Source organism: Salvelinus fontinalis, chromosome 19 (genome assembly GCF_029448725.1).
Source record: "Salvelinus fontinalis isolate EN_2023a chromosome 19, ASM2944872v1, whole genome shotgun sequence".
In the NCBI taxonomy this organism is placed as follows: domain Eukaryota; kingdom Metazoa; phylum Chordata; class Actinopteri; order Salmoniformes; family Salmonidae; genus Salvelinus; species Salvelinus fontinalis.
The window spans coordinates 47,463,364-47,487,865 of NC_074683.1; the positions used below are offsets into that span (position 1 = coordinate 47,463,364).

Sequence of the window (24,502 nt, forward strand, 5' to 3'; positions counted from 1 at the left end):
CACGGTGGGAACCACACATGCGGAGATCATCTGTTCACCTACTCTGCATCTCACAAAGACACAGCGGTTGGAACCAAAGATCTCAGACCAAAGGACAGATTTCCACCGGTCTAATGTCCATTGCTCATGTTTCTTGGCCCAAGCAAGTCTCTTCCTTTTATTGGTGTCCTTTAGTAGTTGTTTCTTTGCAGCAATTCAACCATGTAGGCCTGATTCCCGCAGTCTCCTCTGAACAGTTGATGTTGAGATGTGTCTGTTGCTTGAACTCTATGAAGCATTTATTTGGACTGTAATTTCGGAGGCTGGTAACTCTAATGAACTTATCCTCTGCAGCAGAGATAACTCTGAGTCTTCTTTTTCTTTTGGCGGTCCTCATGAGAGCCAGTTTCATCATAGCACTTGATCGTTTTTGCGACTGCACTTGAAGGAACTTTCAAAGTTCTTTAAATATTCCAGATTGACTGACCTTCATGTCTTAAAGTAATGATGGACTGTGATTTCTCTTTGCTTATTTGAGCTGTTCTTGACATAATATGGACTTGGCCTTTTACCAAATAGGGCTATCTTCTGTATATCACCCCTATCTTGTCACAACACAACTGATTGGCTCAAACGCATTAAGAAGGAAAGAAATTCCACAAATTAACAAGGCACACCTGTTATTTATTTTTATTTATTTATTTTACCGTTATTTTACCAGGTAAGTTGACTGAGAACACGTTCTCATTTGCAGCAACGACCTGGGGAATAGTTACAGGGGAGAGGAGGGGGATGATTGAGCCAATTGTAAACTGGGGATTATTAGGTGACCATGATGGTTTGAGGGCCAGATTGGGAATTTAGCCAGGACACCGGGGTTAACACCCCTACTCTTACGATAAGTGCCATGGGATCTTTAATGACCTCAGAGAGTCAGGACACCCGTTTAACGTCCCATCCGAAAGACGGCACCCTACACAGGGCAGTGTCCCCAATCACTGCCCTGGGGCATTGGGATATTTTTTAGACCAGAGGAAAGAGTGCCTCCTACTGGCCCTCCAACACCACTTCCAGCAGCATCTGGTCTCCCATCCAGGGACTGACCAGGACTAACCCTGCTTAGCTTCAGAAGCAAGCCAGCAGTGGTATGCAGGGTGGTATGCTGCTGGCATGTTAATTGAAATGCATTCCAGGTGACTACCTCATGAAGCTGGTTGAGTGTGCAAAGCTGTCATCAAGGCAAAGGGTGGCTACTTTGAAGAATCTCAAATATATTTTGATTTGTTTTACACTTTTTTTTAGGTTATTACATTATTTCATAGTTTTGATGTCTTCAACATTATTCTACAATGTAAAAAATAGTTGTAAAAAAAATAAGAAAAACCCTTGAATGAGTAGGTGTGTACAAACTTTTGACTGTTACTGGATTTCACTCTAGCAAACCAGGCAACTAAAAGCAGCTTTCGAAAGAATGTTTTGGTTCGTTTCTAGCTTGTTAACTATCTAGCTAATGTTAAGTGAGCTGGCTAGCCAGTTCAAATAATGACCATATCATATAGCTGACAACGTCTTCACTTTAGCTCATTTGTCTTCATTATTACAGGAAAATAAACTCACAACAAGATCATTATTTACAAGTTAATGGCGAGTCAATTATAGAAAATGGCTTACTGTTGTGAGTGTGACGTATTTAAAGCAGGGCGTTCATATGTAGAATTTAGAACTTGGACACTGTCTCATTGGCCTAACGTTATATCCTAACTTGACTTTGGTGCAGGTCATGTTCCTTCACATGATCATCTCTGGTAAACACATACTATATCAAATTAAATCAAAGTTAACTTGTCACATGCACAGGAAACAGAAGGTGTAGTGAAATGGTTACTTGCACAGTGGAGTTTTTTGTTTAGAGATGTAGATAGCTAGCTAAACCATAGTCCCAACTCATAACGTGACTACCCTGCATGAATATGCAGGTAGTTAACCAACCAGGTTCAATGTTAGCTAGCTAGCTAACATTAGGCTATAAATAGCAATGCAAATGGCTCTGAGATTCAAATAATATTACTACACAGATTAGACACGTGACGTTAGCTAGCGAGCCAGCAGGCTGAGCAGAAACTTAGTTTAGCTAGCTACATTTTCAGATATTCTATTTTACGGATGGACACTTCTCCCTCTCTGTCACGGATGCCATGGTTTCCCTTAGTTTGAAGATGTAATCTGGAGACAGGTGTTTTATACAACAGCCTTCTGGGTGTTCTCCAACTCTTTTGCTATTGTACTCTAATGCCACCGGGTATTCCACTGATTTGAAAACTCGGTCCTCCAGAAAGTGGAGAGCAACACTTTTGCAGTTCTCCTACGTGATATCCTTCAAAAGAGCTGCGTTAGAAAATATTACCTACACATACTGACCAGCTCATGTTATAGACAGACGCTTGCTACATGGCAGACCAATCCAAACTCATCGTCTTTTTTTGTGGCTAAACCAACTAGACTCGAAATGTAACAATTTTATTGCATTTACAGATGGCATACACATTTGTTATTAAGGCACATGAAAGTTCACATGTTCCAGAAGACATTTCTGCACCAAAAAACGCCTTTTGATTTTAAAAGAAAAAAAAAAGCTTACGTTCAAATGCCTCTCCTGTGATGTAGTCAACGTGTGACATACGCCTAGTTTCCTTGAAACGAGTCACATGTTGCCATTATGCGTTTACCTATCCATCCATGCCCATTCCCTTATGAACCCGTCGCATCTAGCAGTACCTTCTCTTCTTGTCGGATGACTCAAACTGAATTCTTCAGAATGATCGGCTATGAAAAGCCAACTGACTTTTACTCCTGAGGTGCTGACCTGTTGCACCCTCTACAACCACTGTGAATATTATTATTTTACCCTGCTGGTCATCTATGAACATTTGAACATCTTGGCCATGTTCTGTTATAATCTCCACCCTGCACAGCCAGAAGAGGACTATCCACCCCTCATAGCCTCGTTTCTTCCTAGGTTTTGGCCTTTCTCGGGAGTTTTTCCTAGCCACCGTACTTCTACACCTGCATTGCTTGCTGTTTGGGGTTTTAGGCTGGGTTAGGTTGGGTTTCTGTACAGCACTTTTAGATATCAGCTGATGTAAGAAGGGCTTTATAAATAAATTTGATTTGATTCCGCTGCTCTATGTTCGCTACATACTTCAGTCTGAGACTGCCATCGTTGAAGTCGTTTGTGGGGGTGTTGTACAAACAAAAGTTATCAGCAATTGGATCATCTCTAACCCATCAGAGTATCAAAGCCAATGACACATTTTGAAAACGCTGCTTTACCCACGTGTGTTCTGGCTCTGGCCCAACCCATCGGTTTTTGGGACCAATCATAATGGTTAGAATGTGTTTGTGTTCTAGAACCTGTCGGGGAGATACTCAGATCCAGACTAATTGCAGAGAAGAAACTAACGTCTGTGGACCTAGCGTAACGTTTGACCGGAGCAAGGAGTTTGGGAAGCCAGGCAACTTCTCTGCACCAGTGTAGATCTGAAAGAATTGGATAAGTGCATTGACCCATTGCAACTGTAAAAGGAGAGCGGATCAGTGTGTAAACACACAACAGACTAATCCTACTTGAGAACAGTAAATACTCCTTTCTCATCTTTTTTCTCTCTCCAGTTATCATCCTCTTTTTGTCATATCTTTTCCCTACTGAGGCTTTTATTTTCAAAGGTCAGATTGAAACACTTCTGCCTCCTTTCTCTCAATCCTCCTCTCAACCACGTTCACTCTGCTCTCTCGTTCTGTCTCGTTCTGCTCTCTCGTTCTGCTCATCTCCCCCTCTTTTCTTCTATCCCTCTTTCTTCCCTTCTCCTTATATCTCCTCCTTTTCCTCCTTTCTCTATCTATTCCTGTGTGTGGAGTGTGTGCGCTGCCCTCTGGCTTTTGGTAATGTTGGTGCTCTTGAGAGCTGAGAGCTGTTGTGGGTCTGAATGCAGTCTCCCTCAGCCTGAGTGATTGAGTGGAGATGGAGGGAGTGCACTTCTTAATTCTTCCACTACTGCTCCTCTGCACCACACACCACTCTTCCTTCCCTTTCCTCCTCTCTCTTGCTCTTTCATTTTCACTTGCTCTCATTTTCTATTTGCTCTGTCTCTCTTTCTGCCTTCATCTTCTTTCTCTCTTTTGAACAGAAACTTGGCTTTGCTATTCTCTGTGTCTATGGCACTCTCTCCCTCGCTCTCTGTTGCGTTCACCCGCTGCCATGCTCCTTTCTCTCCTTCTCTACCTCTCATAAAAAGCACCAGACAGGTTCTACACAGATTTTGATCTCCTTACCTCTCTCTTGTGCTACACTGTGCTCCTGCACAATCAGCTCATGTTTGATCACACACACACACATTTTCCATAAGTACATGGAGTAGAAAACCTGGGCATGCCCCCTGGGATTTTTTTGTTGTTGCAGAATGAGCTCTATTTTGGTGGCCCCTCTAGTACCTTCTAATGCCTTGATTCCATCCAAAATACACAGTTAAATTATTGAATACCTTACCTCCCAGATTGGTAATATTGCGTAGAAAGACATGACTTTACAATTAAAATTACTGAAAATGTGTGAATTCAGTGTTTTAGTTTTGCATATTGTCATTGCATAGGCCTATATAATTAGGACTATTTTCTAAGTGAGATTAACTTTTTTAACATTAAACCTCTCTTCTCTTGAGATTAAAGTCATATTTACAGTTTTGCTGCAAGATATAAATTGCCACATTGATGTTTGTTATTCAAATTATGCTCGGTGGACACTTAGGGTAAAGAAACCAATGTGTCATTTTGTAATTTGGGTGAACTATCCCTTTAACAGTTTGGCCTGTCAATCAATCACTGTGGGTAGGGTTGTCAGGGGAGGGGGAAGGATGTTTGTGAGTCACAGAGTTGGTAGGGTTTCAGACCTGTCAATCAAACACTGTGGGTGGGAATTTGAAGGAAGGCAGTAGATTAGTAATCAAGTCAGAAAAACTAGTCTTATCTACTAGAACAAATATACTACATAAAACAAATATTTACAAAATAAAAACACTACACCTATATGCTATGTCTACGTTGCCTTATAGGCCTATGCCTCTGGAGTAAATCTGAGATTTTTTTTAAATATATAATTCTGCCTATTCCGTTAAAACAATTCGAGCATATGCGCATGTTGTAATCAAAATTCTAATCTTATTTGGTGCATTTCAAACTGTCCTTTTGTGAGGCGCAACCGGGAACTAGTTCTGTACGATGGCGAGTGGTGGATAAACCAGAAATTGAGGATCCTCCATCATTGTTTAAATCTCCAGTTTGGGAACATTTTGGCTTCCCACTAGATTACAACGGCGATGGACAGAGTTGTGGATAAAACGTTAACATTATGTTGCCACACTCAACGAGAATAGCCTATGCAGCCTAACAACTCTTCCATGATTATTTGTACTATGCTCCGTCCTTCACTGTATACAGCGATAACAACCCGCTCAGCTACATTCTGTCTACTGCGAAACTGAACGCAACCACTTCCAGGTGGGTTTCAGAATTGGCTGATTTCCACTTCACAATAAAGTACAGGCCAGGCAGAGAGAACGGTGATGCAGATGCGTTGTCAAGGATGCCACTGGATGTAGAGTCACTGATGAGAGAATGTTCTGAGGAGCTTCCACCAGACACCATTGCCGCCACGATACAAGCAGTTGAGGTACAGAAAGAGGCTGTTGTACCTTGGTCACTTTCAGCTGCAGCTATGTCAGTGTCAGCTGAAGGTGAGACAACCACTGCAACAACCAGCTCGATCCCAAAAGATGGGATAAGAGAAGCACAAGAATCTGATCCGGTCATCCGTCCTGTGCTCAATTTCAAACTGTCTGGTTTCAAACCGCCAGTTAAAGAGCAAAAGGAATTCAGTCCAAAGACAAAATGCCTATTCAGAGAATGGGACAAATTGACAATAGACAGTGATGGCATTCTGTACAGAATCACTACAGCCCGCAAGCAGTTAGTTCTACCAGAGCAGTACAAAGGTAAAGTGATGGAAGAGTTGCACAATAACATGGGACACCAAGGTACTGACCGCACTGTATCACTAGTACGTGACCGCTTCTTCTGGCCATATATGCAATCTGACATCGAGCACCATGTGACTAAAACTTGTAGCTGTGTCAAGCAGAAAAAGCCAGCCCATGAAACAAGAGCTCCTCTGACAATCATTGTGACAACACAGCCATTTGAACTGGTATGTATAGACTTCCTTCATCTTGACAGATGCAAAGGGGGATATGAGTACATCCTCGTGATTGTTGATCGTTTTACACGTTTCACTCAAGCCTACGCCACCACATCAAAGTCAGGTAAAACTGCTGCAAATCTCATCTTCAATGACTTTGCCCTGAAGTTTGGGTTCCCGTCCCGCATCCACCATGACCAAGGGGGAGAATTTGAAAATCAGTTCCATCAGTTAAAGAAACTCAGTGGCATGGCGGGGTCCAGAACAAGACCCTACCACCCGATGGGGAACGGTCAAGTGGAACGCATGAACAGAACATTGTTGCAAATGTTAAAGACACTAACTGAGACACAAAAGTCAAATTGGAAGGAGTCTCTGAACAAACTGGTTTATGCCTATAACTGCACCCGTTGCGAAGTGACTGGCTATTCACCATTTTATCTTCTGTTTGGGAGATCACCCAGGCTTCCAGTTGATATGCTCTTTGGATTGTGCACAGAGGCAGGTTCCAGTAACCATCGAGACTACGTGGAGAACTGGAAACGAGGGTTGGAAGAAGCATACGCCATTGCAAATGAAAATGCTCAGAAAGCCGCTGAAAGAAGTAAGAAGTACTATGACGCTAAAGTTAGGAGTTCAGTGCTACAGCCTGGCGAGTGAATTCTGATTAAAAACCTGACACCAAGAGGAGGACCAGGTAAACTCCGTGACTATTGGGAAGATACAATTCACACAGTAGTGAGACAAATGGGTTCAGACCTGCCGATTTATGAATTGAGACCAGAAAAGTTTAGGGGACGCTCCAGGGTCCTGCACAGAAACCTGCTCATGTCCTGTGACCACTTACCTTTTGAGACACAACCAGAAATGACAAAAGTCAGAAAAAAAGGAGACATCAGCCTGCATCACATCCTCTAGATTCTGATGAAGACAGTGGGGATGAATATGACCTTCATCATAAGCCGCTACAGGTTCCCACATCTCCTACAGTACCTGAGGAGAGGAATGCTGAACCAGCGAGAGAGTGGGAACACAGGCCCCCACCAGTGAAACAGACATTTGCGGTGCCAGTCCCTGATACGCTACCAGCACAGCCTCTTGTTGAAAAGCGGCTGGAGGAGACAACAACAGTTCAAGACCTGCCTGCTGAGGAGATGAACTTGCCTGCTGAAAATTTGCCTGATGATCGTCCACCAAGTGCCTTTCCTTCATTAACTGATGCTGCTGAACCTGAGGAACCAGCCTACCAGCTGCCACAAAGAGAGAGACAGCCTCCAAGACGTATCACCTATGATCAGCTGGTTCCATGGCTGCCATCACTACAGCAATGTTACTTTCAGCCACCTTACATGTATGGGCTTCAGCAAACATGAGGCTACAGAGTTGACATGTTTGACCATGGACTACTGACTGATTTCACAGACTGCCACAAGAGACAATTTGCAGACTATGCATTTAGATCATTAAAATTGATGGACTGTTGATCAATAGTATGAGAAAGGACTGTTTATGTTATACAGCTGGTCAACAGATATGATCTGTAGACTTGTTAGTTATATTTGAACTGTGACCCTTGACCTCTGCTCAAGTACTACCTTACAGAAGAGGATTTTCGAGGTCCAGTGCATACAGACTGTTGAAGAAGACAATGTTGGTAATGTTGGGACAACATTTATTTTGTCGGTGAGAGTGTGACAGGTTAAAGGAAATACTAATAGCCTGTTATACATTAAAAAGTATTAGTAAATTCAAAGTATGTGAGGATCTTAAAACATCTAAGGTTAAGAAGATTATGCATTCAGTATTAGTTGATAGATTGATAACATTTATATAATTGTGTTAAAATCCGTCAAGCATACAAAGGGTACGAATTGTGAGAGGAATGTGTAAACGTTATGTTGATTACTTTATGTTGTCGTGGGTAAAAGTGTTAATCTGTGATCTACTAAATGCTCTTAATCTATGAGCCTGAGATCGATTGCTCTGGTCTCCACTTAAGTTCACGGAGAATTCGCGGTCTTTTTCTCATTGCACTAAAGGTTCAATGAGTAAACATTCCGTATCACAATTGTGATTCTTTCCCCCCTTTTTCAGGTACGTTATTGATGATAAAAAAAGAGTAATTTAAATGTAATAACTCGCTAACATGTCAAGAGTGTTTAAGGTTTGTCGTTGTAACATATTGAGGAAGTTAGTTAAGTTTGCAGAGAGAAACATGAGCCCTGCTCGGTTGCAGCTAGCTTCGTACTGCTAGGTACTGCTACGTAGCTGCCATTTTATGTCGATTGTGAATGAACATGTGCGTTGTTAATAAGATATTTTGCAGTGTTATTTGTATAATGGTTTTTCAAACACTTTATTGCCTGTTGATAAATTGAGTTATGGTTTACTGAGTTAAAGCTTATATTATTATATTATATATTGAAAATAGTATTTGTTTCAGTGATGTACAGTGTATACTGTTGTGACTTGAATAAGCCTTGTACCCTACAAAACTATCTATTTCCTGTAGATCTGTTATTCTGTAAAATGTGTTACTTATGTAAAATGATTGCACTAAAAGTTCAATGAGTAAACATTCCGTATCACAATTGTGATTCTTTCGCCCCTTTTTCAGGTACGTTATTGATGATAAAAAAAGAGTAATTTAAATGTAATAACTCGCTAACATGTCAAGAGTGTTTAAGGTTTGTCGTTGTAACATATTGAGGAAGTTAGTTAAGTTTGCAGAGAGAAACATGAGCCCTGCTCGGTTGCAGCTAGCTTCGTACTGCTAGGTACTGCTACGTAGCTGCCATTTTATGTCGATTGTGAATGAACATGTGCGTTGTTAATAAGATATTTTGCAGTGTTATTTGTATAATGGTTTTTCAAACACTTTATTGCCTGTTGATAAATTGAGTTATGGTTTACTGAGTTAAAGCTTATATTATTATATTATATATTGAAAATAGTATTTGTTTCAGTGATGTACAGTGTATACTGTTGTGACTTGAATAAGCCTTGTACCCTACAAAACTATCTATTTCCTGTAGATCTGTTATTCTGTAAAATGTGTTACTTATGTAAAATGATTGCACTAAAAGTTCAATGAGTAAACATTCCGTATCACAATTGTGATTCTTTCGCCCCTTTTTCAGGGGTGTAACACCAACACCTCAAATATTGACACATTTACACTAACATCACCCCAGTATACTGGAGCAAGACGGAAACGCAAAGAAACAACACCACAACATCGCCTCTCCTCTGCATTCAAGCAGCCTTAGGCAACTGATTCTAACCAGGGCAAAGAAATTACAAAAGCGATAGGTAGGCTATGTTTATATATACAGTACCAATCAAAAGTTTGGACACACTTACTCATTCAATGGTTTTTCTTTATTTTTACTATTTTCTACATTGTAGAATAATAGTGAAGACATCAAAACTATGAAATAACACACATGGAATCATGTAGTAACCAAAAAAGTGTTAAACAAATCAAAATATATTTTGATTCTTCGAAATAGTCACCCTTTGCCTTGATGACAGCTTTACACACTCTTGGCATTCTCTCAACCAGCTTCACCTGGAATGCTTTTCCAACAGTCTTGAAGGAGTTCCCACATATTCTAAGCACTTGTCTGCTTTTCCTTCACGCTGCGGTCCATCTCAATTGGGTTGAGGTCGGGTGATTGTGGAGGTCGGGTGATTGTGGAGGTCGGGTGATTGTGGAGGTCGGGTGATTGTGGAGGTCGGGTGATGGTGGTCTGAATACTTTCCGTGTGTGTGTGTGTGTGTGTGTGTGTGTGTGTGTGTGTGTGTGTGTGTGTGTGTGTGTGTGTGTGTGTGTGTATGTATATATTAGTCAGCAGCAGGTCACAGTGAAATATCAGGCACTGAGCAGGCTGTTTCTGAGTGGGTGGGGAGGGTGAGGGCCGGAGAGTGAGTAGTGGGGAGGGCCGGTGGGGTTGGGTTTGTGTTGAGAGCACTGGTTGAGAGAGCTCTGCAGGGTGCTGCTGAGTCTCGTGAGTGAGAGGAGAGAGCAGCACAAGCACACATCGTGACAACTTTTTACCAGTTGTAGGTATGCTATTTAGATTGTCATGATAGAGACATCTATTTCCGACCATTTTTCTATAAAAAATATTAACACATTAGAACTGATGTGCATCAAGAAATGATGGAGACAAAGCACTGGAAACCCACTTTAGGCACACTAGAGCACTTTAGATATATTTGCTTGGGGTGGTTTCAAGTAAACGGTATTCTAATGTCGACTTTGATTATGGAAAACCATATCAAGCGAAGGATTTTACGCATGCTTAGTTCTTGGGTCTCGAGCTCTGCGTGAGGGGAAATTTGAAATGAAAAGTTATGGATATCCCTCGTGTGCTTCTGTTATGGGGGGAAAGTCCACAATGAAACTGACATTAAATGTGAAGAATGATACGTTTGCATCTGTTGGCTATCAAGTAGTCTATTAATTTCTATGCCATTGTAGGCTTCTGTAGCCTACCATTTGACACAATAAATATGTTGAAATTACAATATCGCTGGAGTCGTTGCAAATCAGTTTGTGCCACTTATGTAGGCCACCTGGAGCTGGCAAGCGGATTTAATAAATAGCCGAAAACTTCTGTTTATTGTTGTTGAAGCCTTGTCTTATTATGCTATTATTAATGGCCATGGTTAGTTAATTAAATTGGAAATTATCAATTGTGATCATGGTCACAGCTCTCTCACAAATGTATCATTCTCCACATTTAATGTCAGTTTCGTTGTGGACTTTTCCCTGAAATGAGATGTAGGCCTATCGGGGGCTATTTAAGCTACCTGCATGTAGCTCAGAAAAAGTTCAATTACAATCATAAACCCAGATTTTAGTCAGTAGCCTATGCCTTTTGAAATTACAAGTCAATCTTGCAAATAGGCAATTTATAATGGTTTGTAGTCTTAATATCTGGCACATAATAACAGCACAATTGCCAGAAAATAGGCTAACATTTGTCAGTGTTTCTTGAACAGAGATTTCGAGATCCTCTGTCCAACTTTAAACACTCATCTAATCACACCTATCCTTCCTATTGGATTTATTTCTAGTTATGCAAATGCACAAACATTTTATTTACAATCATTGGAGAGTTAGTTTAATAAGGGATAACATATTTTCTCTTGCTACATATTCAAATTCCTTTAACCAGTGGTGTATTGTACTTTAGAAAAAATACTTTTTGGTACTACTTATGTTGTTTTTTGGGGTATCTGTACTTTACTATGTATATTTTCGACTACTTTTACTTCACTATATTCCTAAAGAAAAGAATGTACTTTTTACTCCATACATTTTCCCTGGCACGTAAAGGTACTCAGTACATTTTGAATGCTTAGCAGGACATGAAAATGATTCAATTGACCCACTTATCAAGAGAACATCCCTGGTCATCCTTACTGCCTCTGATCGGGCAGACTCACTAAACACACATGCTTCATTTGTAAATGATGTCTGAGTGCTGGAGTGTGCCTCTGGCTTTCCGTAAATAAAATAAAAACAAGAAAATGATGCCATCTGGTTTGCTTAATATAAGGAATTTGATATGATTTTTACTTTTGATACTTAAGTATATTTTAGCAATTCAATTTACTTTTGATACTTAAGTATATTTAAAACCAATACTTTTAGACTTTTACTCAGTAGCATTTTACTTGGTGACTTTCTCTTTTACTTGAGTCATTTTCTATTAAGGTATCTTTACTTTTACTCGAGTGACAATTGGGTACTTTTGTCACCACTGCCTTTAACCTCACATTAAGCTTGCAATAATTCATATTTTGATGGAAAACCGAATTTTGCGTCTACGTCATTACAAACTACGTTGATATTCCCTCGAATAATATTATGGGAAAATGGTTTATTGGATAAATGTGGCAACTCCTGCTTGCTGCGGACTCCAAAAAATGGGGCTAGTTTTCAAGCTTTGTGGGTAGGTTTTGAATGGTCATTGGACTAGAAATTTCAGCTAGACCTTGCAACCCTGCTGACAAGTCCCTTCAGCGGTCACTGGCAAGTCTCAACATGGGCTTTGAATCTTAGGAAAATAAAAACAAGATGTTTGGACATATAACTAGATTTATGAATAGCAAAGGGATATAGGAGATTGACTTTATTCAGTCAGTTTGACACCTTTTGTAAACTGGTCAACACTTGCTGTTCGGTCATCAATCAAACCACGATGCGCACCGGCTCTGCAGCTGGCTATAGCATAAGTCTATGAAACATAAGAAAGAAAATAAATGCATGTGCCACAAAACAATAATTATGTTGATTTCATCTCATCTTTACCACTTACATGGATTGTGTAAATTCACTCACAGGAGACGATGAAGAAGCATCATGCTCACCTTCTTCTGTGAAAATAAATTTGACTGCAGCCAACCACAGAGCACAAAAAGGTACCGGGTGGGGGGACAGACAGCAGACTGACAAACCAGCAGTGTTTCCTTGTCATCCCTCACTTTGTGACTGACAGGCGCATGTCTTATCAAATCAAAAGTGTATTTGTCACATGCACCGAATACAACAAGTGTAGACCTTACAGTGAAATGCTTACTTACAAGCCCTTAACCAACAATGCAGTTTTAAGAAACATAAGTGTTAAGAAAAAGGAAAGAATTACAAATAATTAAAGAAGCAATAAAATAACAGTAGAGGGGCTATATACTGGGGGTACAGAGTCAATGTGCGGGGGCACCGATTAGTTGAGATAATATGTACATGTAGGTAGAGTTAAAGGGACTATGCTTAGATAATAAACCGAGAGTAGCAGCAGTGTAAAAGAGGGGGGGGGGGGGGGGGCGACGCAAATAGTCTGCATAGCCATTTGATTAGCTCTTCAGGAGTCCTATGGCTTGGGGGTAGAAGCTGTTAAGAAGCCTTTTGGACCTAAACTTGAAGTTCCGGTACCGCTTGCCGTGCGGTAGTTGAGAGTGGCTATAGTCTTTGACAATTTTTAGGGCCTTCCTCTGACAACGCCTGTTATAGAGGTCCTGGATGGCAGGAAGCTTGGCCCCAGTGATGTACTGGGCCGTACGCACTACCCTCTAGTGCACAGGTGTCAAACTCATTCCACGGAGGGCCGAGTGTCTGCGGGTTTTCGCTCCTCCCTTGTACTTGATTGATGAATTAACATCACTAATTAGTTAGGAACTCCCCACACCTGGTTGTCTAGGGCTTTATTGAAAGGAAAAACCAAAAACCTGCAGACACTAGGCCCTCCGTGGAATGAGTTTGACACCCCTGCTCTAGTGCCTTGCGGTCAGAGGCTGAGCAGTTGCTATACCAGGCAGTGATGCAACCAGTCAGGATGCTCTCGATGGTGCAGCTGTAGAACTTTTTGAGGATCTGAGGACCCATGCCAAATCTTTTCAGTCTCCTGAGGGAGAATAGGCTTTGTCGTGCCCTCTTCATGACTGTCTTGGTGTGTTTGGACCATGAGTTTGTTGGTGTTCTGGACACCAAGAAACTTGAAGCTCTCAACCAGCTCCACTACAGCCCCGTCAATGAGAATGGGGGCGTGCTCTGTCCTCCTTTTCCTGTAGTTTACAATCATCTCCTTTGTTTTGATCACGTTGAGGGAGAGGTTGTTATCCTGGCACCACACGGCCAGGTCTCTGACCTCCTCCCTATAGGCTGTCTCGTTGTTGATGATCAGGCCTACCACTGTTGTGTCATCGGCAAATTGGATGATGGTGTTGGAGTCGTGCCTGGCCATGCAGTCATGAGTGAACAGGGAGTACAGGAGGGGACTGAGCACGCACCCCTGAGTGGCCCCCGTGTTGAGGATCAGTGTGGCGGATGTGTTGTTACCTACCCTTACCACCTGGGGGCGGCCCATCAGGAAGTCCAGGATCCAGTTGCAGAGGGAGGTGTTTAGTCTCAGGGTCCATAGCTTAGTGATAACGAGAAGATGCATATCGTTCGTTCTAGCGGGAGACACCAATGTGGACTTTTCTGACTAGCGAATTAAACCGTGAAACGTAAATGAATAGAAGCCTAGTTCATTTATGAAATTAAAAAAGTAGCCCGATGACAATTAGTCTGTTATCGGCTGTTTAGCCGATAGACAGCGCTCATGGAAAACACTGACGCACACACATACTGTTTTACCTTAGGCTCTGGGTAGTAGCTCCTAGGCACCTTACCTTTCTAATTCCTAAACTTGACCATTAGTGAAATTAAATCTTAGATCAGTGTCTAGGGGCTCCTTCATCCAACTTCCTCTGAGCGTGTGGGAGTCATGTGTTTTGAGGTTAGTTGTGCCCAGCTGTTGTAGTGTATAGCCCTCAGAAATGAGCCCAGCAGAGAGAAGCTGTATATACACACACACACACACACACACACACACACACATAGCCTTCTTCTCCAGGTAGAAGAGTAACAGACACAAACAATGCTTTATTAGCACAGATGGTACTAGGAGTGGAGTCTAGTTCAGGTGTGCGTGTATGGATGGATAATTTTGGTGTATAGGTGGTCTAGCCCAGATGGAGGTCTGGGACGCTGCAGAAGGACACACACATCGGATGCAGTGTTCCATGAAAAATATAAGAGTTCCAACCAATGTTCCTTTGAAGATGTGTGCGGGTGCGCAGCTCCCCCGAAGCACAAGATTGAACTTCACATAACGTGGGAACTGTGGGAATTGTGATCGAATCAACGCAATATTAGCCACTTTCACTGCAACATACCGAAACAAAACAAACTATGCAAGAGATTTTGTTGTAGGCAGAATGCATCAGAGTAGGATTCTATTGCATTGACAGGCATGACTCTACACAGACCGGTAGGCCTGTATGCAAATAAACCATTGCCACATATGGATATGTGCCATTCACTTTGAACTGGACTGTTTTTACAGCATGAGCGGTCGTGAGTAGATGCGCTTGTTTTGAGATCAAAGCGAGAGCTGCATGTAGCGACTTGTGCACATTTGTTAATATCCTTTGCTAGTTAGTGAGTTATTAGCCTAGTTATAGATCATTTGTAGTCAGCAATAGGGGAAATTGCTTCCAACAAGAGCACACAGCGTTAACATTTCTAGCCATCTTTGAAAAGAATGGGGGATGCTTATTTAAGATGGTGAGGAAAGCACTTTTAAAGAGCAACCAGGCATCCTCTACTGACGGAATGAGGTCAATATCCTTCCAGGATACCCGGGCCAGGTCGATTAGAAAGGCTTGCTCGCTGAAGTGTTTTAGGGAGCGTTTGACAGTGATGAGGGGTGGTCGTTTGACCGCGGACCCATGCAATGAGGTAGTGATCTCTGATATCCTGGTTGAAGACAGCAAAGGTGTATTTAGGGAGCAAGTTGGTCAGGATGATATCTAAGAGGGTGCCCATGGTTACGGATTTAGGGTTGTCCCTGGTAGGTTCCTTGATAATTTGTGTGAGATTGAGGGCATCTAGCTTAGATTCTAGGAAGGTCGGGGTGTTAAGCATGTCCCAGTTTAGGTCACGTAACAGTATGAACTCTGAAGATAGATGGGGGCAATCAATTCACATATGGTGTCCAGGGCACAGCTGGGGGCTGAAGGGGGTCTATAACAAGCGGCAACGGTGAGAGACTTGTTTCTGGAAAGGTGGATTTAAAAGTAGAAGCTCGAATTGTTTGGGCACAAACCTGGATAGTATGACAGAACTCTGCAGGCTATCTCTGCAGTAGATTGCAACTCCGCCCCCTTTGGCAGTTTCGATCTTGTCGGGAAATGTTATAGTTAGCGCATAGAAATTTCAGGATTTTTGGTGGCCTTCCTAAGCCAGGATTCAGACACGGCTAGGACATCCGGGTTGCCAGAGTGTGCTAAAGCAGTGAATAAAACAAACTTAGGGAGGAGACTTCTAATGTTAACATGCATGAAACCTTCTTGCGAGGAAGAATAGATTCAAGTCATAATGTACAGACAAAGGTATGGTAGGATGTGAGTACAGTGGAGGTGAACCTAGGCATTGAGTGACGATGAGAGAAGTTTTGTCTCTAGAGGAACAATTTAAGCCAGGTGAGGTCATCGCATGTGTGTGTGTGGGGGGGGGGGGGGGGGGGGGGGGGGGGGGGGGTGGAACAAAAGGGCTAGCTAAGGTATATTGAGCAGGGCTGGAGGCTCTACAGTGAAATAAGACAGTCACTAACCAAAACAGCAATAGACAAGGCATATTGACATTAGGGAGAGGCATGTGTAGCCGAGTGATCATAGGGTCCAGTGAGTAGCTAGGCGAGCTGGAGATACAGCAATTCAGACAGCTAGCGGGCCGGGGCTAGCAGGATAGCAGATGGGCCTCCAGGGGACGTCGCCACGGAAGAGCCTTTTACGTCGGCAGACCAGTCGTGATGGATCGGCGGGGCTCCGTGTCAGCAGTAAAAGGGTCCAGGCCAATTGGCAAAATAGGTATTGTAGCCCAAGAATTGGCTGATGGACCTCTTCGGCTAGCCGGGAGATGGGCTTAGCTCCAGGCTAACTAGTGTTTGCTTCGGGACAGAGATGTTAGCCAGAAGTAGCCACTCAGATAGCAGCTAGCTAGCTGTGATGATCTGGTGTAAAGGTTCAGAGCTTGCGGTGGGAATCCGGAGATATGGTAGAGAAAAAACAGTCTGATATGCTCTGGGTTTATATCGTGCTGTGCAGACTGGCAGGAATTGACCGGGCTGAGGCTGGCTGATGTCCGAGTTAACTGTGATTATCGCTAGCAGTGGCTAATTGACTACTAGCTAGTTAGCTGGCTAGCTTCTGATGGGGGTTCCGGTTCTAAAGTGTAGAGAATAGCAGATCCGTACCACATTGGGTGAGGCGGGTTGCAGGAGAGTTTGATCAGTCCGTAGAAGGAAATTGAGATAAAAAATATATATGAAGAAAACGGGATGGGACAAGACAAAACAGACGTCCGACTGCTACGCCATCTTGGAACATAAGACAGAGTTTGAGTCAGTGGACTAACTGGTGTCTCCAAGTGGCCACACACCTCTCCAAAGTGGGCACAGTTCCTAAGTAATTTCATTGCACTTTTATGACTCAAAGAAGAGTACAATCTTTGTTTTCACAAGGCAATTAAGAGAAATTGTAATTTTGGTGCCCATAGAAAGGAGTCAACAGTGCATTCAGGTACATGTTCCACAGCTAATTTTCTTCACAATAGACAAACATTAGGCTCATTCTGTTCAGAACAACCCAGTGTATGACGCCATGTCATCTTTTAACTGTACATCAAACATAGTGATCATAAACATTGACACTGTTTCTGATGTGAGTTTTATGATATGGAAATGTGAAGTGCACATTTGGACTCATGAGTCCATGGCTTGCTTGTATGACGATCAAAGCGGTATTTATTATAAAAAATCTAAATACATAGTCATCTTAATTTACAGCATTTCCCTCACTCAGACAACAAAATTGTGCAAATGTTTCCCAATTAGCTGCAGGGATGGGGGCAACTTCTTGTCGTGTGCGGTGCTCAAGTTCAAGACGTTTGTCAGTCAAAACCCATACAGCGCGGTGAAGCACAGAGCCTGATGTAATTTATAGCATGTTACTGTACAGCTATTGTGTTCCAATTTAGGCACTTATCAGTGCCAAATCTGCCATTTTCAACCCATCTATAGGTTAGAGTGTAAAGGACTAATGTATGGCGATTAACAGTGCTGCTCTCTGTCTCCCCCTCCAGGCTATAGATAAGTACTGCAGGGTCAGCGGGGGGTTCTCCGGGGTCAAAGACGTCTACTCGTCCAACCCAACCTACGACGACGTTCAGCAGAGCTTCTTCCTGGCCGAGACGCTCAAGTAAGTCCTCAGCCATTTTGAATCAAGACTGCACACCCAATAGCTCACGGGTTGAACAGCCGCTGTTCTAGGATGATATTACACTGGTTGTTGTTTTAGGCTGAGGTGAGGTGGACTGGATGGGGCAGCTCCCCTGTGTCCTGTTCATTCACTTCCAATTAGTTTGAGATGGGGATGTCCTGGCCTGGCAGCCCCCAGAATGCACTGGAACTGTGTACTCTACTACCCTCTGCTGGTGACTGTTTATTGCTGTTCACGTTGTCTCACCTGTACCATACAAATAGCACTGATGAGCAGAATATAGCAGCTGAATATTGTCTACTCTCTTCCTCCTCCTTGTCTTTCTACCTCGCCCTCCTATCTTGTCCAGATATCTGTACCTGTTGTTCTCCAGTGATGACCTGATGCCTTTGGAGAGCTGGGTGTTCAACACGGAGGCCCACCCCCTGCCAGTACTGCACCTGGCCAACCTCACCCTCCCAGGGAGCCAGGCCCAGCGGTAGAGACCAGGGGTCCTCCAGGAGACCAATGAGTCCTTGCCTCCCTGCCTCCATCTCTCCCTCTCACTACTACAGACTGCAGAAGGAGAGAGCTCAGACCATTGTAGAGTGGAGAGGACTGGAACAATAGCCTCTCTCTCGCTCCCTTTCTTATTCTTTCATTCTCTCGCTCTCACTTTCTATAGCTCTCTCTGGCTCTCTGCTGATCAGAAGGACGGTGGGTGCGTTCAGCTTTTGTGATTGCCCTCGTAATGTGACTTTTGTCAGGAGGCTTGATTTGTTTTCACCAAACTGTCTCATAACGGACGCACATGGGCGAGAGAGGGTGTATCGAGTCTGAACGAACAAACAGACAGACTCTTCTCTGAAGGGATATGTATATTCCAGACAGTCAGACTGACAGTAAAACTGAAGACTATGCGATCAGTGGGGTTTGTTGATTATTATTCTTTTCATTTTATCTTTTGGACGCTGATTGGCGGGGACACAACAATGTGACCCTCCTGGTCCGTCTAAGATTTTCTGTTTACTGTCTTGACCTGGAACTGTATCAGTGTTGCTTTGTGGATAGGAGCACCGGCTTAATACGTCCCCTCTGGAACCTTTCTAAAGTGGGCCGGTGAAGTAGAATTGATATCCCTTGCGTTCTCTATGCTACATTCTGCCATTTCTGTTCTTTCTCTCTATCATTCTCTTTCCATCTCTCATCATTAGCAGGTGACATACTGTAGCTTAGCCTGGTCTCAAATCATTTTCTGCTGCTATTCAACCGATGCTGCTTCTCTCTCTCCTCTCAACCTTGTCCTATCACTCCATTCCACCTCCATCTTCTCTTTCTTGTCATATTTCTTCACTTCTCCAGTCACTCCCCTCGCCTGGTCAATTTCTGTTCCTGTCTTTCCATAAATCACTAACACTCCACAGGCAAATTGGGACAGGTCTTGATTTGGCTGTGATTCTTGTCTGCTGATAAAATGGCCCCTGTGGATAAATTGTTATGCACTTTGTTGTTTGGATTACTGAGAGGGAAAAGGGAGTGCAGTTACAGCACTGTAGGAGCTGAAGACACAAAGCCCTCCATTTATTATCTGTGTCTTTGACTCCTTTTAAAATGACTGACATGGAGCCATATTGTTGCTCTAACACTACCACTGATGGGTATAGCCTGGAGTTTTTCCTGTTCAGGAACAACTCCCCACCCTACTGATAGGGTTCTACCTAAACTGTTTCTTGTTCTCATTCCAATCACCACTCGCATATTAGGACTTGGGCTCCGTCACCTGTGCAATGAGTATGTTGAATGTTATGCCATTCATTCTCTATGGGCTGTGTTCTTAATGGACCTTTTGTGTTTCATATGAATGTTGTTTCTGCAACAGTAGATGGAACGGAAGGAACTCTGCTGTGTTCAGTGAGGAATCTGTGATTGGTGCATTGGAGTGGATGGAGATGTACTTTAGGTTTAGGGGACTGAAGGTAACACTGGGACATAGAAATGTACCCTGGAAGAAATACAATTTTTGTTGGAAGTGTCAATTAATTTAAAGCCTTATCAAGTGTTGCTATGTGTGAAGCCTTTGGCCAATACTTTTTTATTTTTATTTTAATTTTACAAAATGTTATTCATACACAAGCTCATACACCACAAGCTCATACACCAGTCTGCTAGAAACCCAGCTGTCGCTCTAGCAGACCCATGATGATGGAATAGTGATGATGATAATGTTGGGGTTTAGCTGATTACAGAACCACTCACCTTGCCAATCGATAAAGCCATACTATATTTGTGTTGCTGCTTAGCTAATTGGTTGGTTTCTGTCACTAATTTCTCATGTCTTGAATGAGTACCACCTGGCTGCACCTGTACAACACTTGTCTCACTCTATTCTTCTTTCCTCTGTCACACCCTTTCTACTCATTCCTATCCCTCCAGCTTCTATTCCTCTCTTTCTCCCCTGCTATTGCTCCCTCTGTCCCCATCTGTCAGCAGCTCAGTGTCTCCCTCCTCGTGGTGGTGGCAGTAGCAGCAGCCTACTGGGGTAGAATGGTATGAAGTATGTTTATCACCAGTAGATGATATCACCAGTAGACCACCTCACTCTGACACCATCACTGCTTCCTGTCTGGGGAGAAAGCCCAGGCGTTCTTTGGCACTGTCAGTCGCCGAGAGGATGTTGATTTTGAAAAAAGTGTTCCGTATTTGTATTTTTACTGAACAAAAAAAGACTTGTAAATATGTTTAAAATGAGACAATAAAGATGTTATGAAAAGTGAACAGAATAACTAAAACGGTGTCTTGGTAATGTTTCCTGTTCTTCACTCTGTTCCCTTATCTAATGCATTTACTTGCAGGATTTAGCTTGCGGTGCTCAGCACCTTTTTACTATACTTTTTTATAGAATGTTTATAGAAGGTGAAGTCAAGTCTACTCTTTCAGCTCCTGTCCTGAGGGGGGCAGTCTTGCTTAATATCCAAAATACAAACATCAATTCAACAGCTAGTAAGGCTTAACAATAATGTTTCATTGATTTCAAAGATTTTAAGATTCTATTTGAGACTTTGAACACCCAAACTGTGATCGGACACTTGGCAGGGATGATTTGTGTTATAATCCCAGTATCTAAAGATTAAAGTTTACTGTGCTGTCCCTCATATGTGGTACTGCCTGGGATGGGAATTACCGGAATTGCAAAGAGAACTCCTGCACACTTTATCTTTGCATGTGTCATTGATTGTCTGTTTACGTTTCAATCTAGGACCTTTCTATCCCCAGTCAGTCTGCTGTGCCCTGCTCTCCATGATGTTATCTGAGTATGAAGCCGTTAACAGTTACAGGGAGCAGCAGGTCGTAGACCTGGCATGCAGCCTCTGCCCACAACACCACAGCATGGCACATTACGCTCTCTCTCTCCCTGTCATAACAACTGCTGTTAATAGAAGACAAAACAGCATGTCAGTGCAGAGATGGTATTTTTTCAGTTTTGTTTTTTGTTTCTGTTCATCTAAGTGATTTGAGCAGTTCAGTAATGTTTCTTCTATCTGCCCAAATTGGAATGGCGGCCTCTCCTGCTCGCATCCACCCCTCATTTCTCAGTCTGTCATCAGTTAGCATGACAATGGGCTGACAGGTCAGGATGGATAGGCAGAGAGCAGGGCCTGACCCTTGGACATCTATCTGACCTGAGGAGAACCCTTGTGTCATATGGTTTCCAGATAACGATCTTCAGACGTACAGGCCGCATCTTAATAGTCTAAAATGGCTTCTTCTTCATCTGCATGGATCTGAAAGCACAGGATAGGTGAAAGCACTATGGTGTTTGCATACTGGTGATTTTCTTCCACCTGTCCAGGTCTTTCAGATCACTGCAGTTCAAGGAAAATAGACAAATAGAAGAAACAAAGCCACTTGAGATGCACTGATGTACTGGTCCAGATGGCCAGAAAGAACTGGCAATAATGCAGCATAACAAAACACATGAGTAAATTAAGCCTCGTCTGTTTCTAGAAAGCCTTTCAATTACATGATAAGGATATATGTGACTGTGCTCTTGAAGAAGGGACTAGTTGGATGTGGGTAATAAAGAAGCTTAGGAAAATATTTGGGCATAGATTTCTATCGCTGGTTATGTGTGGTTGCTGGTTACTCCTCTAAATGTCATTATTAGTTGACTACAAAAGTTTGTTGTCTATGAACTGGCAAAATGTCCTGCTCCTGTAGGCTCATTCATCTGCACACACCCTGGAGTGGAACAGAGTTGTGTATATTTGTGTGTAGAGGAACAGGACAGGTGTGTCGAAGATGGGACTCTGCCAAGGTTACAGTGATCTAAATGGGTAAATACGGACTTGATGTCCCAAGCAAATAACTCTTTCACTTTTCACATACACAGTACCAAGGATTCGAGAATCTTAGCAAGACAAGGAAGCCTTGGAATAATGAAAATCCCTACTATCCCCGTCCTTATGGAGTGGCAGCACAAGAGCTGATTTCCGTACTTTTGGAATATTTCGTGGTAACAATGTTAAATAAAAAATGTGGGTTATTGAGCCAAAAATAATGGGCGCTGCACATGTAAGCAGACCAGGATCCAATTGGTCGGCCCCTGTGGATTTCTTGTCTATTGCTAGCACAGCATCCAGGACGTATTTTTATGTAAATAGCCTAAAAGAAAAGCTTTGATTATAATTTCTCAGATCATTCAGCACGTTTCCCCTATCATTATCCAGCCCAATATCATTGTGAATAGACTTGTCATTGTGAATAGACTCCACCTGTTGTATTCGGCGCATGTGACAAATAAAATTTGATTTGAAGTTATTTCAAAGAGATAACCCGCTGAAATAAAATGGTGATTAAATGCATCAATGATTTCATTTTTTTCCGTAATGAGGTCCGTGTCTGAATTAATTTGTCGTGGCAGAGAGGAGGAAGTAGAACACTTCAGGGATAGCTGAAATACAATCCAAGGTCACAAAAATAAAGATAATGTCAAAAAGCCTGTTCACTGAAGTTCCTCTTTGTGATGACACGAGGCTAAGATTTTTGTATTCTCACATCTCTAACACAAACATCTGGGCAATGGTCACTCGTGTCATGGGCAAATACACCAGCAGAAACTGGTGTATTCGTTAAAATAAGATCAATCTGATTTGACTTTGAAGGATCTCTAGGGTTGGGTCGTGTAGGCTCAGTCACCAACTGGGTTAGATTTAGATCATTACACATGTTTTTTAGATTGTCTGAAGCCTGCATTTCCCTAATCATAATTTAGGTCACCCAGGATATCTTCTGATTTAGTAAAAGAAGACAACAAACTAGTTAACTGCCCGAGTGCACCAAGGTTAGCTGAGGGAAGACAGTAGACCCCTATAACAGTTATGGATACATTTTCCCTAGACAAAGTCTTAAAGATAGTAGCTCAAATTCTTTGGCAAGGGAAATGGATATCAGAGACAGAGAAATTATTTTTAATAAAAATGGCCATTCCACCACCTCTACCCTGTCTGTCAGCTCTGAACACATGATAACGCTCAATAATAATATCAGAGTACAGAATGATTCAAGCTTCAGTCAATACCAGAATAACCAGATTTGCCTGCATAGCCCAGATCTTGATGTAATCCAGTTTAGGAAGTACGCTCCTAATGTTCAGATGCATCAACCAATTTTTTTTTACGCTTTTTAAAGTCACATGGAAAATCCAACTCAAACAAGCTACGTCCAATAGGTGGTTGCAGGCCCTGTCTGATGGTTGATATAGTTGGTATGGCTATAAGATTGCATAGAACTGCACCATTTGGTCTATCCCTATTAGTAAAAGAGGAAGGAGAAGAAATTGGAATTACTTTTCCAAAGTTAACACCATAGAGCCTGAGGCTGCAGCCAATGTCAAAATTAGGAACACTCAGAGTAACCAATGATGGAATGATATAAACAGACTTACATGGCCTTTGGTTGCTATCATGCAACAGCCCAAGCCCTCTACGTGCTTTGAAAACCGAGGGGGTATTCAAGTTTAAGGAATTTATATTTGAACTAAAAGCACTGGGTGAGCAGACCACAGTGGGCTTCTCTTTTGAGCTAACAATAGGATATCTAAGGGTGCAGTTCAAACGCATGGGTACAAGGTTACAACTGACAACACCCCTGGCAGTATAGACAACAGTACGACGATAACACTTAGAGTGGATGGGAGGTATTACCTGAGTGGGACATGGTCTGTGTCTGAGTCAATATCTTAACGCAGCCTTGAAATATGAAAAGCGGGTCCAGGCTCCTAGATGATTTGGGTGGAGTCCATCATCTCTGTAGAGCATCTTTTGTTTCCAAAAAGTGTCTAAATTGTCAATAAAAGTTATGCCAACAGAGTGGCAGTAGTCTTTAAGCCAGATATGACGTGCTAAGAGCCTGCTGAACCTTTCGCAGCCGCAACCCACTGACCCCTTTCATTCTAATATTGTG

General features: G+C 42.5%; 1 protein-coding gene across 1 annotated transcript in view; it reads left to right on the forward strand.

Annotated features, from left to right (window-relative positions):
* The window catches only part of LOC129816864 (mannosyl-oligosaccharide 1,2-alpha-mannosidase IB-like), a 180,846-nt gene extending 160,017 nt beyond the window's left edge, over positions 1–20,829 (forward strand). Inside the window, exons 14-15 of the mRNA XM_055871799.1 lie at positions 17,925–18,040; positions 18,411–20,829. Of these exons, the coding sequence (XP_055727774.1) occupies positions 17,925–18,040; positions 18,411–18,543 (249 nt within the window). The 3' untranslated portion in view covers positions 18,544–20,829. The remainder of the gene's footprint in view (positions 1–17,924; positions 18,041–18,410) is intronic.
* Positions 20,830–24,502: the final 3,673 nt, after the last annotated feature.